Consider the following 15,101-nt stretch of genomic DNA (forward strand, 5'->3'; position numbering starts at 1 on the left):
GGATAATCATATTGGTGCTGTGGTGAAGAAATGTGGTTTGTTTGGCTGTTTTTTAGGTGGGAAGTGTGGTGCTGCAGATTTAATTTTTAGGTGCATGTATTGTTGGAAAGCAATTTGGGTTTGACAGATGTTTCTAAACAGATTATTCTCCCCTTTAGAATATAGTTGTAAACAGCGTACAGCCCCCTATGTTTCCTTGTCTTGCATTGCTCACTACTTTCTGTAGACCTGGCTGTGCTTTGCTTCTTCAAATAGGCCAGGATCTGGGATTTTCTTCAAGCAATGGAGAACTTTGTTGTTCTCGTTAAATTACTCGTGTTAATAAAATCTTTCATTTGATCAGAAGTCACTGCCTTGGTTGTTCTTGGATCATTATTTTCAGTTTTGAAAATATTAAATATAAGCCTTATATATTTCATATGATTCCTCTTTTGTGATAGGCAGAAGAATTCACTAGAATGAATGAGAACAGGCACTTTGATCTTCAAAGTCCACGTAAGTAAGGCTTATATCATATTCATTTACATCTTTAGTACCAGTTAGACACCATTACGTAACTTACAGCTCATTATTATTATTATTTTGGTTTCAAAGAATGGGTGAATTTTCAACAGTTAAGTTATGTTGATACAACTTAATTATTGTGAATTTCTTGGATTTGTTTATGCAGTCTTTTCTGCAGATGTTTTATAAATACTAATCTTGGGAATTCAGCTGCCCAGTTGCTCATAGCTGGGTGTGAGATTTAACATTCAAAACTCTCTTAGGTTAAAGCACTATCTCTTTTCTCCTTGCAACTATGGCTGCTCTTGCTGCTAGAGAATTGAAAATACTTCTAGACTTTAAAAAAAAAAAAAAAAAACACTGTGTGCTCTAAAAGGAAGATAGATACACAGTGTCTGTAGAAGTATGTTGGTGGGATAGAACATGCAGAAATTGGGATATACACAAGGTTTTGGTTGACTCCAAGCTTGTCTCACATCCTTGAATGTTTTTAAACTACTATACATTTTAAAAGTGCTTAAGCCTGTCACTAAGCATCCTAAAACATGATTCTGTATTTTAGCCTGTGTTCTTTGTGGACGGACAGATGATTGCCCTGAAAAATATGGAGAAAAAAGTACCTATGTGGGATACAATCTCACTGTTCATTATTACTGTCTGGTATGTATTTGGTATTGATGCTGGAGCTCATCTGCTTTGCTCAAGGGAAAAAGTAAATGCAATATTTGGTGTTTGGACAAGTAATTACTATTTAGTTCATTGGTGGAAATTTGAAACCGTCCACTTTAACTTGCAGGCCTGAAGGTTGTACCTGTCAAGTACAGCAAACTAAGTAGATAAGTCCTGGTGAGCTTTTATTCAGAGAGGTTAGTTATTTAGGGAGTACTCCCAGCCAATCTCAGGAACTGAGGTATGTCTTAAAAGAAAGCAAGCAATTTGTGTTGGAAAATTCTGCCTCTGTGGAAAAATGTAGAGAAGAGCTTTTATATTTATTCACATTTATCGTTGATTCTTTGATGGTGAGGTATTCTTTGACATTACATAGTACATCATAAAACTATAGATGCAATCCTATTCTTCAGTTTAGTGATATGAGACCTACTGATAACTTACAGCTACGATAGGTGAAAATTTAATAAATGTTGGGCGAATCTGTGGTCATAAACTATACCTAAGAACTTTGATTATCACACTTGATGATTTCTGATGTTCACATTTTACTTAAACTATCCTTCAAACTGTAAGCTTTGAATTTTTCTTTAAAACAAAATTATTTTACAAACAAGTTTTGCAAACATTTTTTTCCTCCAATTTGGTTAATAGAGGGTCACAAAGATGATTTTTTTGTGGAAAGAGCTTGGACCATTTAGCCTAGAGAAAAGAAGATTGAGGGAGGGAAATGTTACCAATACATGTAAATATCTGCAGGGAGGATGTAAAGGGGACAGGGCGAAATGTTACCAATACATGTAAATATCTGCAGGGAGGATGTAAAGGGGACAGGGCCAGACTCTTCTCAGTGGTGCCTAGTGGTGGGGTGAGAGGCAATGGACACAAAATAGAACATGGGAAGTTCTGTTGCAGCATAAGGAAAAGCTTTCTTACTGTGAGGATGATTAAGCCCTGGCACAGGTCGCCCAGCTAGGTTGTGGAGTCTCCAGGCATGGAAATCTTCAAAAGCTGTCTGCCCTTCCTTGACCAGAGGGCTTGGACTAGGGGTCCCTTCCAACCTCAACCGGTCTGTGATTCTGTTATTCTGTGAAAAATGTATGGAGTACAGCTTCAATTTGGGTCTTTTTGCCCCAATTTTACCTCCTCCCCACTTTTTTAAAAATTTGTTTTTCTTTTGTTTTTAATTGTATGTATCTGTAAATAGGAATAGATTACATGGTCATTTAGTAATGTTATGCTCCAGAGTCCTTAGATACTATAAAGTTCTCAGGAATGTAAATAAGCCATGACAGACTCCAGCAGTGATTTTAATATTACTGTGCTTGGAGCCAGAAAGAGCCTGTTCTACTCAATGGTTAAAGCTATCTTGAAACACTTCTGTTTCTTACATACATGGCACAGGTAGTCTTAGTGCTTTATGTAGTTGAGTTATTTAAAATATTTAATGTTTTATCGTAGTTGATGTCAAGTGGCATTTGGCAACGAGGAAAAGAAGATGAAGGTGTATATGGCTTTTTAATCACAGATATAAGAAAAGAAGTAAATAGAGCTGCAAAACTGGTAAGAATTAAGTCTTTGTTTTACGAAAAAAAAAAAAAAAAGAGTAGCTCGTAATTCCTGTCATCTTTAAGTGGTTTTTTTGTTTTCCAGTGGGCAGTGCTGAACACCTATACCAGCACTTGAATTTAACAGTTAAATAACATGTGTATTGGGTTTCTGTGAAGCAGCAAGGGACAGTAAAACAAAAACTATGAAAGTTCCCAATGTTCTTTATAGTGCAGAAAAATGGATGAGAGCAGATTAAATGTGCATATTGCCTCATGACATATGTTCAGTCTCAGACTGAGATGTAGTTGTAGGTGTAATTGAAGTGTAGCTATCAGTACAATATTTTGCATTTCAGGTTACATGTCATGTTACATGCATAAAAAGTAACTCATAATGAAAAATTCTCTAAAATAGGTATATATTTTCAATGTTTGAAATGCAAAATGAAAAAGCAAACCAAAAGCTTTGCAAACAAAGCAAATCTTCATTCCAACTGACTGTCTAACAGTTTGTGTTACTGATATTTTATTTCTTGCATGCTTTTTCCTATTTTCTTTGTTTATATTCTTGTAATTGTATCTGGTCTTAATTCTTCTATTTCTTAAAAAAATTTAACAGAAATGTAATATCTGTAAGAAAAAGGGCGCTTCAATTGGATGTGTAGCTCCCAAGTGCAAGCGAAGTTACCATTTTCCTTGTGGGATCCAAAAAGAATGTATCTTCCAGTTCATGGAAGACTTTAGGTAAGTGTTTTTGGGGAGAAGGGGCAATGGTTGCTACTTTCTAACTTTCCTAACAGTGATACCATTTTGTTAAACAAGATATGGTTTGTTTTTCACATGACTTCTTTTTGTATTAAACTGTTTTTTTTTTTTTTTTTAATATTTGAAGTATAAAGGATGTATGGATTGTCATGATGGTCAAACAGTTACATTACATACCAAATATATATAAATGGTGCTTTTAAAGGTATAATTTCATGCCTCTACAAATAGTTAAATTGTCTATAAAACTGTGTGTTCAATCTTGAATGTAACTGCAAAATATTTACGATTTCCCCCCATGCCCTGATTTGTGTGTTTCTGTATTTGCTGAAATGGCAAGTAAAAACCTTTTGCTCCTCTCCTTCCTTCCCATGGTCTGGCTGCCTCTGAGCAGGCAAAACAGTCTGTATGCCGTTCCGCTGTGTTTCAAAACATACAACTTTTGGAAGTCCTTATCAGAGACAGATTACAGGAAAAATGGGCTTGATATCATACATAGAGGAGAGGTTATTTTCTTTTACTACCATCTTTGTGGCATTCTGATGGTAGTCAAAATAGCTTTGAGTGCATTTGATAATACATTTTTATTCTCTCTTCTACAAGTTGAGTTTGAAGGGCTGGTACATGGAAGTTTGGGAGGCAGTTGTTTCACTTAGCATAAAAACATGAGTCATAGTTGAGTTAAACATGTAAAAATAATGCATTTTCAAAAGAGCTTTTAAAATTGAACTTAATTTCCCTTTTGTCTTTTTTTTTTACTTTGAAAATGTGCACAGTTTTAAAATTTATCGTGCTACCTACACTTTGCAGAATCAGTGGGCAAACTCAAAATGGCCTTTTAACGTCATTGTCACATATTGAAACGTAGGAAGAACCTGAGATTCTGTGAATAAGAAATACATTATTTGGACCAGAAGAAATATTTGAGGGAATCTAGGTATATGATCTCCACAATGCACCATAAATCAGTTGGTAACATGCTGCTTTCTTACTGCTGTTCTGTTGACTTGATCCATTAGGTACATAAGTAGTTTGCCCTTGTTTGCCTTGCCACTTTGTCCCAAAGTGTTTACTCATGAAAAGCAAATAACAGGATATTAATTTTATCTTATTTTTTTATGATGAAAATTTTTATTAAAAAATACTATTTTTAGGTCATACTGTTGGGAACATAAACCAGTCCAAAAGTTTTCAGTTAAGGAATCTAGAGAATCCTCGCAGTGTATAATATGCCTGGAATTGGTTGAACACCTTCCACTCTACAGTGTACTAAAAAGTCCTTGCTGTAGAAATGCTTGGTTTCATCGAGAATGCTTGCAGGTAATGCAGGTTCTTTTTTTCTTCTTCTATGCGTCCATATAGATCATATTTTTGTTACTTACTTGAAATAATAGAACAGCTACTTAAAGCTAGGTGAAGTTACTTGGGAATAATTTTGGCAATAGGCATGGAAATAAACTTGCTTAGACAGATAATGTTAAAATTGTGATTTGTAAGGCGGTGCCTCAGAAGAAGGGGATTCTGTCTTCCTGTTTGTGTGTGGAGGGGGGTGTGGGTTTTTTTTTTTTTTTTCTCCATGTTTTTATATGTGTGATACACCTCATGGCTTTAGTTATTCTCGGGAACTTGAGAAAAAGTCCAATCTAGGCAGCTACTTTCTTCTAGATCCCAATGTGCAAAATCTAAATGCCAAAAATGTCATTTGTGCATAATCAATGCTTTTTGCTCAAGTCCATCATTGGAAAAAAAAATAGATAGTTCTTGTTATAAATGTAAATTCCCAGATCCGTAGAAGATGTCTGAAAAGGATCATGGTTTTGTTTATGAACCTGATTCTTGGGTGTGAACTGAGTCTCTTATATGCACTAAGGAAACAGAAAATACTCAACATTTGCTTCGAAGTCAAGTAGTTGACTCCAGCTAAAACATTCGTGAATGTAATGCTTAGATAGGGAAGCATTATTTGTTGGTATCTTAAGAGTAATGATAATTCAATAATTGGTTTGGTTTTTGTTTTATCTTTTCCTGGCACAGTATCACGCGTTGAGTGCTGGGGTGTTTTTCTTTAGGTGTTCAGTATGTAATAACAAGGATACATTTCAGAAGGAAATGTTGAGAATGGGCATACACATTCCAGAAAAGTAAGTAATTCGTTTGTAAATAATCCATGTTTCTATGTCCTATGCGTGCACACACACACATATATATGTGTGTGTGTGTATATATATATATATATATATACATATATATAGAGAGAGAGAGAGACTTTGATAAGGTAGGAAATCATTTTTTGTTTATTCTATGCAGTTGCATCTACAAGTGCATTAAACTTCAGCACTATAGTTAGTGGTAGGACTGTTTGCTTTGGTAAGAAGTATCCTATTTCCTCTTGGTTAAACAATCCAGACTGTAGAAGATCAAACTGGACGTCTCAAACACAAAGCACTAAGGTTTTTGAAATGTCATTTTCAATGCAATTATTTAGCCAGGGACACATTTAAAAAATCAGAACACCTTTTAAATAATGATCTATTCACACTAACACAGGAAGTTGATGAGCAGTGTATTTCTTTTCTCTATACTTTTTTTTAATGACCGCCTTTAAATTACGTATCTGAATTTCTGTCCATCCACTGTTACCTTTCCCTGATTACTTATCTATTCAATCTTCTCCCAAGGGATTGTAAGGATGTATCTAATAACACCTTCCAAAATTATAAGATGATTTTACAATAGTTTCTGCTCTTTAGTGGTGCTCAAAATAAGACCAAAAATATTCAGTGATGTTTAACTGTTTATAATTTAATAGCTATCACTCTCCAGAGATTAATTTCCTCTTGAGACAGCCATCCAAGATTTTGGAAAAAAAAACAGTCAAAATACTAGCAATATTATGCCATACTGGAATGGCAAATAATGAGTTGTCTTTCAAAATACTGTTTTTGGTGGTAATTGCATTAGATTGCCAAAATTAATATTCTAGTCTGCTAAAAGAAAGCATAAGATGAGATGGGAAAAACGAACAATAAGATGACGCAAAAATAATAAATGCTTTAATCAAATTACTCATACAATAAAAATTCTGGCAATGTACATCTTAAGGTGGCATTTTCTTTCCTACTTCAGGACTTCCTTGGAGAGCAGGAAATAAAAACACCGTGTAGCTGATATGGGGATCCAAAGACATAACAAAGGGAGTTTTGCATGTACCTTATTGGTAGCGGGTGGGATTGGGAGAGCGGGGCAGGGGAACACACACCTTCACAGTGATTTCTTAGGATAGATATTATCATGATACCCAGGAATATTGAGGGGAAAAAAAAAAAAGCTTTGAGATTAGTTTGAGGGCTATCTTGTTAAGATAGTTAAAATTATCTTTTGTCTTGCAAGATTATTTTTTCCTAGTTTTCCTTTTTTTTTTTTCTCATTTTTCTCTCATTTGTCTAGGAGATCAGTGATTGTGTTTGAATGAACATAATTTGATTCCTGTTGCAACATCTTCATGTGGCTAATTATATAATGTGTATGTTGCTGTCAGTGGCATGTTTGAACAGTCAGAACACTGTTGTATTACGTGGTTGTATTACACAGATCTTGCTCATTGTCGTTGTTTATAGGGATGCGTCATGGGAACTTGAAGAGAATGCATATCAAGAGCTACTGCAGTGTTATCAGCACTGCGATGTTAGAAGATGTCTCTGCAAAAAAGGAAGAGACTATAATGAACCTGATAGGTATGACAGTCTGGTTTAAAAAAAAAAAAAAATCCATGCCGAGTTACGTATCCCTACATTCGGTAAGGCTTCTCAACATCAGGTTTTTAAGCCAAGATACTATTTCCAAATAAAATGTTAATTTGTGATAAGCCAAGAGAACAAGTCCACTATCACTTATCCCTGTTTTCATTTGACATAGAGCTGCAATGGAGTTTGTACATCAACATCACAGAATGGTTCAGGTTGGAGGGGACCTCTGGAGACCTTCTAGTCCTATCCCTACCCTCTGCTCCCCCTTATTTCCCACAGACAGAAATGTTAACTTATTTTTTTGGTACAGATTTGGCCAAGCATCATTGGGTACATTCTTCTTGGTACTTATTTGTCTCAGGATTTAAGATCTGTAGCTTTGGCTTTCAGTGTTTGGACTAGCATCTGTCACATTATTATAATGTTCTTAAGCAAAATGTAATACAACTAGACAAGTAATCTAACAGATATTTAAGTACTGTCATTAATAAGGAATCTTTTTTCAGAATGTGTCAGAATAATCTGCTTATCACTTTACAAAATTTTGCTCTTGGAAATGCTGGAGAGTGGTTAAAATAATCGAATGCTGGAGAGAAGGGATGCTGCTGGTTAGCAGCATGTCGACAAGATGCTAGCTGCAAGTCGTTGTCATTGGGGGCACATGGTGACTTCTAGCTTCTTTCAGTACAAGGTGCTAGAACATGGGTGGCTTTTTTTTACCCCTGTAGCCTGGAATGGTGACTGCATCTTATCTGAAGAAAATTTCGCTTGGTTTTAAAAATATGTCTTTGTTAAGTTTAGAGACTGCATCCGATATAAATATTCTAATTTTATTAGTATTGGTTTTATGTCTAAATCTAAATACATGAGTCTTTTAATTTTAGTAAATGGGAAATAAAGCGTTGTCAGTGTTGCGGTTCCCGTGGAACTCACCTGGCCTGCTCATCCATGAAATCGTGGGAGCAAAACTGGGAGTGCGTGGAGTGCAGAAGTATCTTTGCAAAATCAGGTAATATTATAAATGTTACAGTGACTTCTTCAAACAGTATATTTTAGTAATGTGTTAAATTCCTAGCGAACTCATTTAATGGTGTGTATTTAATTGTCCAGGGAAATATAGCAAGCAGCAAAAGCGTTCTTTGGCTAACTCTGAGAAGGCAGGTGGGACAACCTGTTTGTTGGAAGAGCCTTCTCCCAAGTGCCCTCGACCATCATCTGGATCTCAACACGGCTTTCTTCTCCAGTGTGTAAATCTTTGTTTTCAAAGTGAAACAGATGACAACATAAAATAATATTTTATCATGAAGGAGGTGATAACTTATTGTGAAGGAAAGCTTACTTGTAATGAGTAGCAAATTGAGTAAAACTTGAGTTTAGTTATTGAAGTTTTGAGAGTGAGCAGAAAGTTTTGTGTAAATTTAATCTAGGCTAAACAAATTCACACTGAATTACATCTAAACAAGCTTTTTGCTGTCAAGTAAAATCACATCTTTTAAAAAGTAATCTAAATATTTAGAGGAAACTTTGAATATACAAATGATGAATCTTCAAGATGAGCTTGCTTACCAGTATTTTCTGTTAGGTTTAACTTTTTTTTTTTTAATTACACAGTAAGTAGAAAACTTACTGTATTGGTCAGGATTTCCATTCCTTAGGTAGGATGCAATTAAATGCAGACCCCAAACCCGTGACATAATGAAAACTCTGAATTACTCTCTCTAAAACTCTTGTTCAGCTACATATAAATGAACATGCAAATAAGATTTAATACCAAACAGAGATGGTAATGTATTTCTGTCTTCAAATATGAAGCATTTATGCATTCTTCAGTAGCAGCTTCTCTTAAATATTTTTTTCACTTGTAGGTCACCAAAGATAATGTGCCAGAGCAACGTGACTCCCTGCTCACGCCTGGAATTTCCAGCATCCAACCGAATGACAATGTCCTTGTCTCCACGGATGGCAAACGGGAGCTTGTCACTGCGGAAAAAGTATTTTATTTTTCTTACATTGAAAAATGCTCTGGCACTTTTATGTCATGTTTTCTACAGGATGTAGCAAAATCATATTGCACCTAAAAATAATAATTTTGTCACTAGAAAAATGGAATAGCTGTTCTTAAGAACTGGAGTCATAAGTTTATAAATGCTTTTGTTTCTAATTGCCAAGGGGATGAGAAGAAATATTGAAACTTTGTTGAAATTTTTGAGGCAGTGAAAAGATCGAAAACCTGGAACTTATATTTTTTTTCTTTCTTTAATTCTGATGAGGGAGTTACTTCTAGTAGACAGTGTTTCTAAACACTTTTTTTGAGAGTTAGAAAATGAACAAATTCAGTTTTGCGTGGGTCCTATTTTTTTGTTTGCTTTTTAAATGCAAACTACAACACTTCACTCAAATTTAGGGATTATTATGACAAAGAAATATTACTGAATAATTGGCAGGCCCTGCTAGGGTATTTTAATATGGTTGAAAAACATCTCTTAAACACAAACGTGATGAGGTCTTCCATTTTTCATTTGTTTCACATTATTCAAATGTAGAATGACAGTGCAAGAATTATGTGGGATCTTAGGCAATAGTTCAATTAAGAAAATGGCTATTCTTGTTGCACCAAAGTAATTCTATTTTCTTCCCCTCTGCCTACCCCTCCAATTCTTAGAGTCATTTTAGCATAATTTATTTTCCTAGTACAGCTTTAAAATAAAAACAAAATCTATATGAAATGTTTTATTGGTATATTTTAGATAGCATCTGAAGGTACCAACATGTTCAAGCAATTTTTTTTCCTCATAAAAGAATTTCAGTGTTAGTGTTAAGTGTCAATATAAATTGTTAATCACGAGTCATCAGGAAATATATGCAACTTTCTTGTAGGTGTCTAAGGCAGCAAAGGAGGGAAGTGTCTAATATACTGAAGGAATTAAAGCTGCAAGTTAATACAAAAACTACAAGGCTTAACATCAATACAGAAAATATCTGGAAAAGTGCTTTGAAGGGATTTAGGCAGCGCAGCTTCAGTCCTACAAACACCATTGAAATAAAGTTCACAGGCTGCAGAAACAGGCTGGAGAGAGAAACCTCTGATGGATCAAAATACCGTTTCTTCAAATTATTAATGCTTAATCTTCAGAACTCATCACTGTTTGAGGGCTCTTCTGTAAAGAATCTGACCCTTGATTCTCAAGGTAAATGCTTTTTTCAAAAACAAATGGATGTAAGTATGTAATTTTAATCACTTTAAGAATTACATTGTGATTGTTAGTTGAAGATTATAACTCTGAAAGATATAAGCTATTTTTGTAAATCATTTTGCTTTTCATTTTTAATTTTTTTATAACAAACATATTTAAACTATCTTTTCTTTAAATATATGTTGGAAAAGTTGATAAGCAATAGAAAAATGTAAGCATACCATTAGTTTTGAAAATTATATATTTATTCTCTGCAAATTCTTCTATTCTGATTCTCTGCTACTTATTTTGTTTTCTTGTATTTATTAAAAAAATATATATATATCTGAAAGCACACTCCCCAGAGATCCAAAGCAAGGATTTTTGAGTTCTTATACCTGAGAATAAAATGTGTATCGGATACATGTCCAATAGGAAGATGTATCTCCTCCTAAATCTCAATATTACTGGAAGAGCTTAATAGCTGCTACTTCCATTATCAGTAAATATTATCAGGTAAAAATGATCAGTATTGTTTCAGCCAACAGGAGATGGCAAAGTTTTCATATGTTGTTTCTCCTAAAGGGAGAATTAATTGTGTTATGAGATTTTGGTTTACAAATTCATCAGGGTCACACTGGTTTTCTACATGTGCTTTATTTTCTTTGCAGCTCTAAAAGAAAATTTGTATTTTGAAGCTGGCAGAATGATTGCAGTTTCTCTGGTTCATGGTGGCCCATCTCTTGGTTTCTTTTCTAAGACCTTGTTCGATTGTCTTGTCTATGGTCCAGAGAATGTGAAACCAGCTTTGGAAGATGTTGCTGATGTTGGTGTAGCACAAACAATAAAGACGGTACATAAGCTAAACTTACAAGTACATTTTTGGTTTTGAACCTTAAAATATTAGTTTGATAGCTGTAATTTGGAGTATTCGTGGTTTAGAATTTTAAGTCTGTTGAGCAGAATTGTATGAATTGCCTCGGCCATAAATAGCCTTTAAAATCTTTTATCTCATTAGTGATCAGTAATTAAAACTGACTAATGCCACACCTCTTTCCATAGTTTGTTTTGCTTTTGGTGGAAATTCTACAAGTAATATCAGCCATAGACCTTTTGTGTTAGCGTAACTTACGTTACCTGGTAGGATAATCTAGTTCAGCAGCGGGGCTTTTTCACAGCTACCTCTGCTTTTGTATTAAAACTGTTTTGATAGCTATTTTGAATAAAAGGAATGTTTGGCTTTTTGTTTGTTTATTTGTTTCTGTTTTATACTTCAAAGAAAGAGCAAAAGTAGTTCAGGTCTATAAAGAATGGCTTATTCAATATAATTTCAGTTAAAATAAACTGCTTTTATATGTACATGCAATAAACATTTATAACTCTTATGTTCTTATGCAGATAAAATATTCAAATAGTCTATCCAGCCTACAGTCAACTGTACATGACTGCTATGAATTTCTTGCTGCTGCTGGGTGTTTAAGACCTGTAACAACTTTGTGTGATAAGAATATGCTGGCGAATGACCTATTGATCTATCATGTTATCAAGAGAATTATTTCACCATTGGAAAGGTTTGTTTTGTTTGTGAAGCTTCAAATTTTCTGGACTTTTCTGAACTAAAATACAAAATAAGATGTTGCTAAAACTAAATCACACACATTCATACTTATCTGGCATTTAAACCAATGAAAAATACTTTAACTTTCAATGGATTAAATGGTGATTGTTAATTTAATTCAAGTTAATTTAACTGGAAGAAGAAAACATTTTTCTATCTTTCTGTTCAAGTTTTATCTTTCGTGTCTGGTATCTGATCAGTTGATCTTTTCCTGTAATACATTATTGTATTTTTAACATTACAAAGAGGGGAGGACTGACAGTTGTAAATTGTAATCTCATAAAGACCTTTGCAAAAAAAAAAAAAAAAGTCTCCATATTTTGTTTTAATTCAGAGTTGCTCAAAGTGAGAATCTTTTAAGTGTTAAAAATATTTTTAGACATTAATTGAATTTTTCAGAGTTCTAGCTATGGAGCTGGTGTGTGCCCCTGTAATAGTGATTGATGCACAGGTGCAGGTTGGCCTGCTTTGCTCCTCTGAAAAGTTTAAAAACAGTGTGTCAACTATTTCCGTTTTTCTCAAATCGGCATTTTCATGAGGTGGTGATGACTTCAGATAGCTAAACAGGTTGCAGTTGTTAACCAATTTATTTGCTGTCTGCCCTGACTTTAATCTGAATTAATCATTGACTCAGTTAAAAAATGAAATTTTTCCAGCAAATATGATTGAATTTATTCTTCATGCATTTATGGTGTTACATTGGACAAATTTGAATTGACTAAATCTCCCAAAGAGCAGGAAGGCTAATTCTTTTTTTTTTTTTTTTTTTATTCCTAGCAATGGACTTGAGAGTAAATAGTGTAATTAGTCTTTCAAGGAAGACCTTTGTAGCATGCTTGACCACTCTATTGCCACTATGGTGAACTAATCATTTAAAAAAAGAAATGCAATAATTAGCTTTTTTATGCAGAAGATTTAGATATTTTTGGGGTGGGCTTAAAATATGCAAAGGTGAGTAGAGGGAAGATTTGCATTTGATTATCAAGGTCTCAATTCAAGTAAAGAGCAAGTTAGTCTATTTGACCGTTAACGTTGTGTACCATTGATTGTATAAATCCCCACATGGGTTTGTTCTGAATTTTACTGCTTCAGCCTTTTGATAAGGCTTTTGATATTTCTTTTATCTAAGAAATAAAGAGTAGACAGCTTACATAAAATTTTAATTTAGAATATGGTAGTTGAGCACTTTTTCAAATTGGCTCTGCAGTTTATCTAGCATATATAAATATTGATAATAGTTTGAATCTGCACCGCTGTTACTAAAAATGTAGGTAAGTAATATCATACTAACTCGTGCAGACTGCAGAAGACAAGTGAAGTCTGGCTTTTAAGAGACTTAGTCTTGCCTGAAAACAAAGATTTTAGACTGTTTTCTAAAAGGAGCTATTTCTAACAGAAGAGTTCAGTATGTTCTCCCATAAAAACTAATAATAAGCCATGTTCCTCATACAACAGAGAAATGAAAGTTAATTTTTGCATATTGCTTCTCAACTTCCCAAAAGACTCCACAGTGATAACTAGATTGTTAAAATATGAGCTAACTAATCTAAATTAGTTTTCCAAGATGGAAATAAAATGGTCTACATACACCTTACTGACAAGATTTGGACGTTGCAGCACAGATTTAGAAACTTTACCTCATCTTGCAACTTCATAAAACACAGAGTAGAGTTAACTACTTATAATTTAATAATTTTAAATAACTTTTTTTTTTCCTGCTAGTTTTAGGCAAGGTTTGAAAACTCTTGGTGTGCTAGAGAAAATGCAGACACATCCAGATGCATTCTCCAGTATATTTTGTCGTGAACCTGAAAGACTTTCAGCAGAAACTCTTTGTGATCTCTTCACAATCCATTGCTCATCAGATATAAATAAAGTTGAAGGTGCTGATTTTTGGATGGGTTATTTGCAGGATGTGGAAAGTAAGTAACTTATTTTTTTCTTGTGTTGTTTGAGGCGTTTGGGAGCTGGTATATGTGCGGGATTTTCTTTTTTTAGCATTTTGTGTAGTAAATAAATTTTTGAGTTTACTACAGTTTTACTACAGTTCATACTCCTTTTTCCTCTTCCTTCCCTTTCATTCAGAAATGAATTCAAAAATTCAGTTTCAGAAAGTTTCTGAAACTATTGCCCAGTTGCGACCAAATTTGAGCATGGTAAATACCTGAAAGATTGGTACTAGCACTCCTGTCACTTTTAGAAAATAAGTTAGGTGGCAAAAAAAAAGAAATCCTTTTAATATCCTTATTTTGTCTCTGCTTATAAGCTCTTTCCTAATGAGTCTCAGAATAAAGAGTGATAGAAAACAGGTTCACTGGTCTCCCTTCTCGCAGAAGAGATTTTTCTATTCATTTTTAGTTTTTCCTGCACTGACTCAGCTGTTTTTTCTGCAGATTCATTCAGCGCGTTGAGGTGGGTTTGGCAGCTTCACTGGCACTTTTTTGAGTTGTGTTTGTTTTGTTTTGCCTCTATTTTTGTATCTATAATGTAGAGTTTAGTTTATGAGTAACGGCAAATGATGAAATAACGATTGTGTTTTATAGGTGGCGAATCTGTAGTGACACTGGAGGACATTCTGCTCTTTGCCACAGGCTGTTCTTCTGTACCACCCATCGGTTTTGATCCTGAACCCACTGTTAAATTTTTGCCTGTAAAGTATCCTGTTGGAAACAAACTCCATAATTGCCTAGAGCTCCCACTAACAAACACATATGAGCAGTTTAAAAACAAAATGGAGTTCACCATCAGAAACACACTAAAAGTAGAAAGAGAATAAATGTTTTTGTTACTAAACTGGATGCTGGAAGTTTTCAGTTTCTCTGTGGGAATGTCTGCTTGCAATTTGCTGTCGCATTTTCAGACAGCATGCTGTCTGCCTCTTCCCCATGTTCCCCTGAAAACGTGCCAAAAGAGGTAATTGTTCAAGATGGAAATCATTTTGCAAAAGGAAATTGGATGTTTTCTGTTGAATCATCTTCCTGTTTGAAGCTGGCTTCAGGAACCAGCAGTCTTATGCAGCACAGTCCTTAAAAACTGGCCCTCTGGCTGTGACAGATGTGAAATGCTACACATCTCT

The 15,101-nt window shown here is 34.4% G+C and overlaps 1 protein-coding gene across 1 annotated transcript; it reads left to right on the plus strand.

Moving 5' to 3' along the window:
• Positions 1 to 63: 63 nt before the first annotated feature.
• Positions 64 to 14,811, plus strand: G2E3 (G2/M-phase specific E3 ubiquitin protein ligase). The gene is made up of 16 exons (XM_010216502.2): positions 64 to 90; positions 441 to 495; positions 1,067 to 1,164; positions 2,635 to 2,736; positions 3,343 to 3,467; positions 4,643 to 4,808; positions 5,523 to 5,629; positions 7,106 to 7,222; positions 8,119 to 8,243; positions 8,345 to 8,477; positions 9,100 to 9,225; positions 10,112 to 10,422; positions 11,079 to 11,260; positions 11,806 to 11,978; positions 13,748 to 13,947; positions 14,569 to 14,811. Exons 2-16 carry the CDS (start codon positions 459 to 461, stop codon positions 14,799 to 14,801), a joined length of 2,235 nt encoding a protein of 744 aa, XP_010214804.2. The 5' UTR covers positions 64 to 90; positions 441 to 458; the 3' UTR covers positions 14,802 to 14,811.
• The last annotated feature ends 290 nt before the right edge of the window (positions 14,812 to 15,101 follow it).

Source organism: Tinamus guttatus, unplaced genomic scaffold, assembly GCF_059628265.1.
Source record: "Tinamus guttatus ecotype Peru unplaced genomic scaffold, ASM5962826v1 Tinamus_guttatus_pri_ptg000327l, whole genome shotgun sequence".
Classification (NCBI taxonomy): Eukaryota; Metazoa; Chordata; class Aves; order Tinamiformes; family Tinamidae; genus Tinamus; species Tinamus guttatus.

Bases quoted from the DNA above. Each gene is read 5' to 3' on its own strand.
- G2E3 (XM_010216502.2), top strand. From the start codon at position 459: ATGAATGAGAACAGGCACTTTGATCTTCAAAGTCCAC. The intron at 7,223-8,118 runs GTATGACAGTCT...TTTTAATTTTAG, and splicing joins GACTATAATGAACCTGATAG to TAAATGGGAAATAAAGCGTT. The intron at 13,948-14,568 runs GTAAGTAACTTA...TGTGTTTTATAG, and splicing joins TTATTTGCAGGATGTGGAAA to GTGGCGAATCTGTAGTGACA.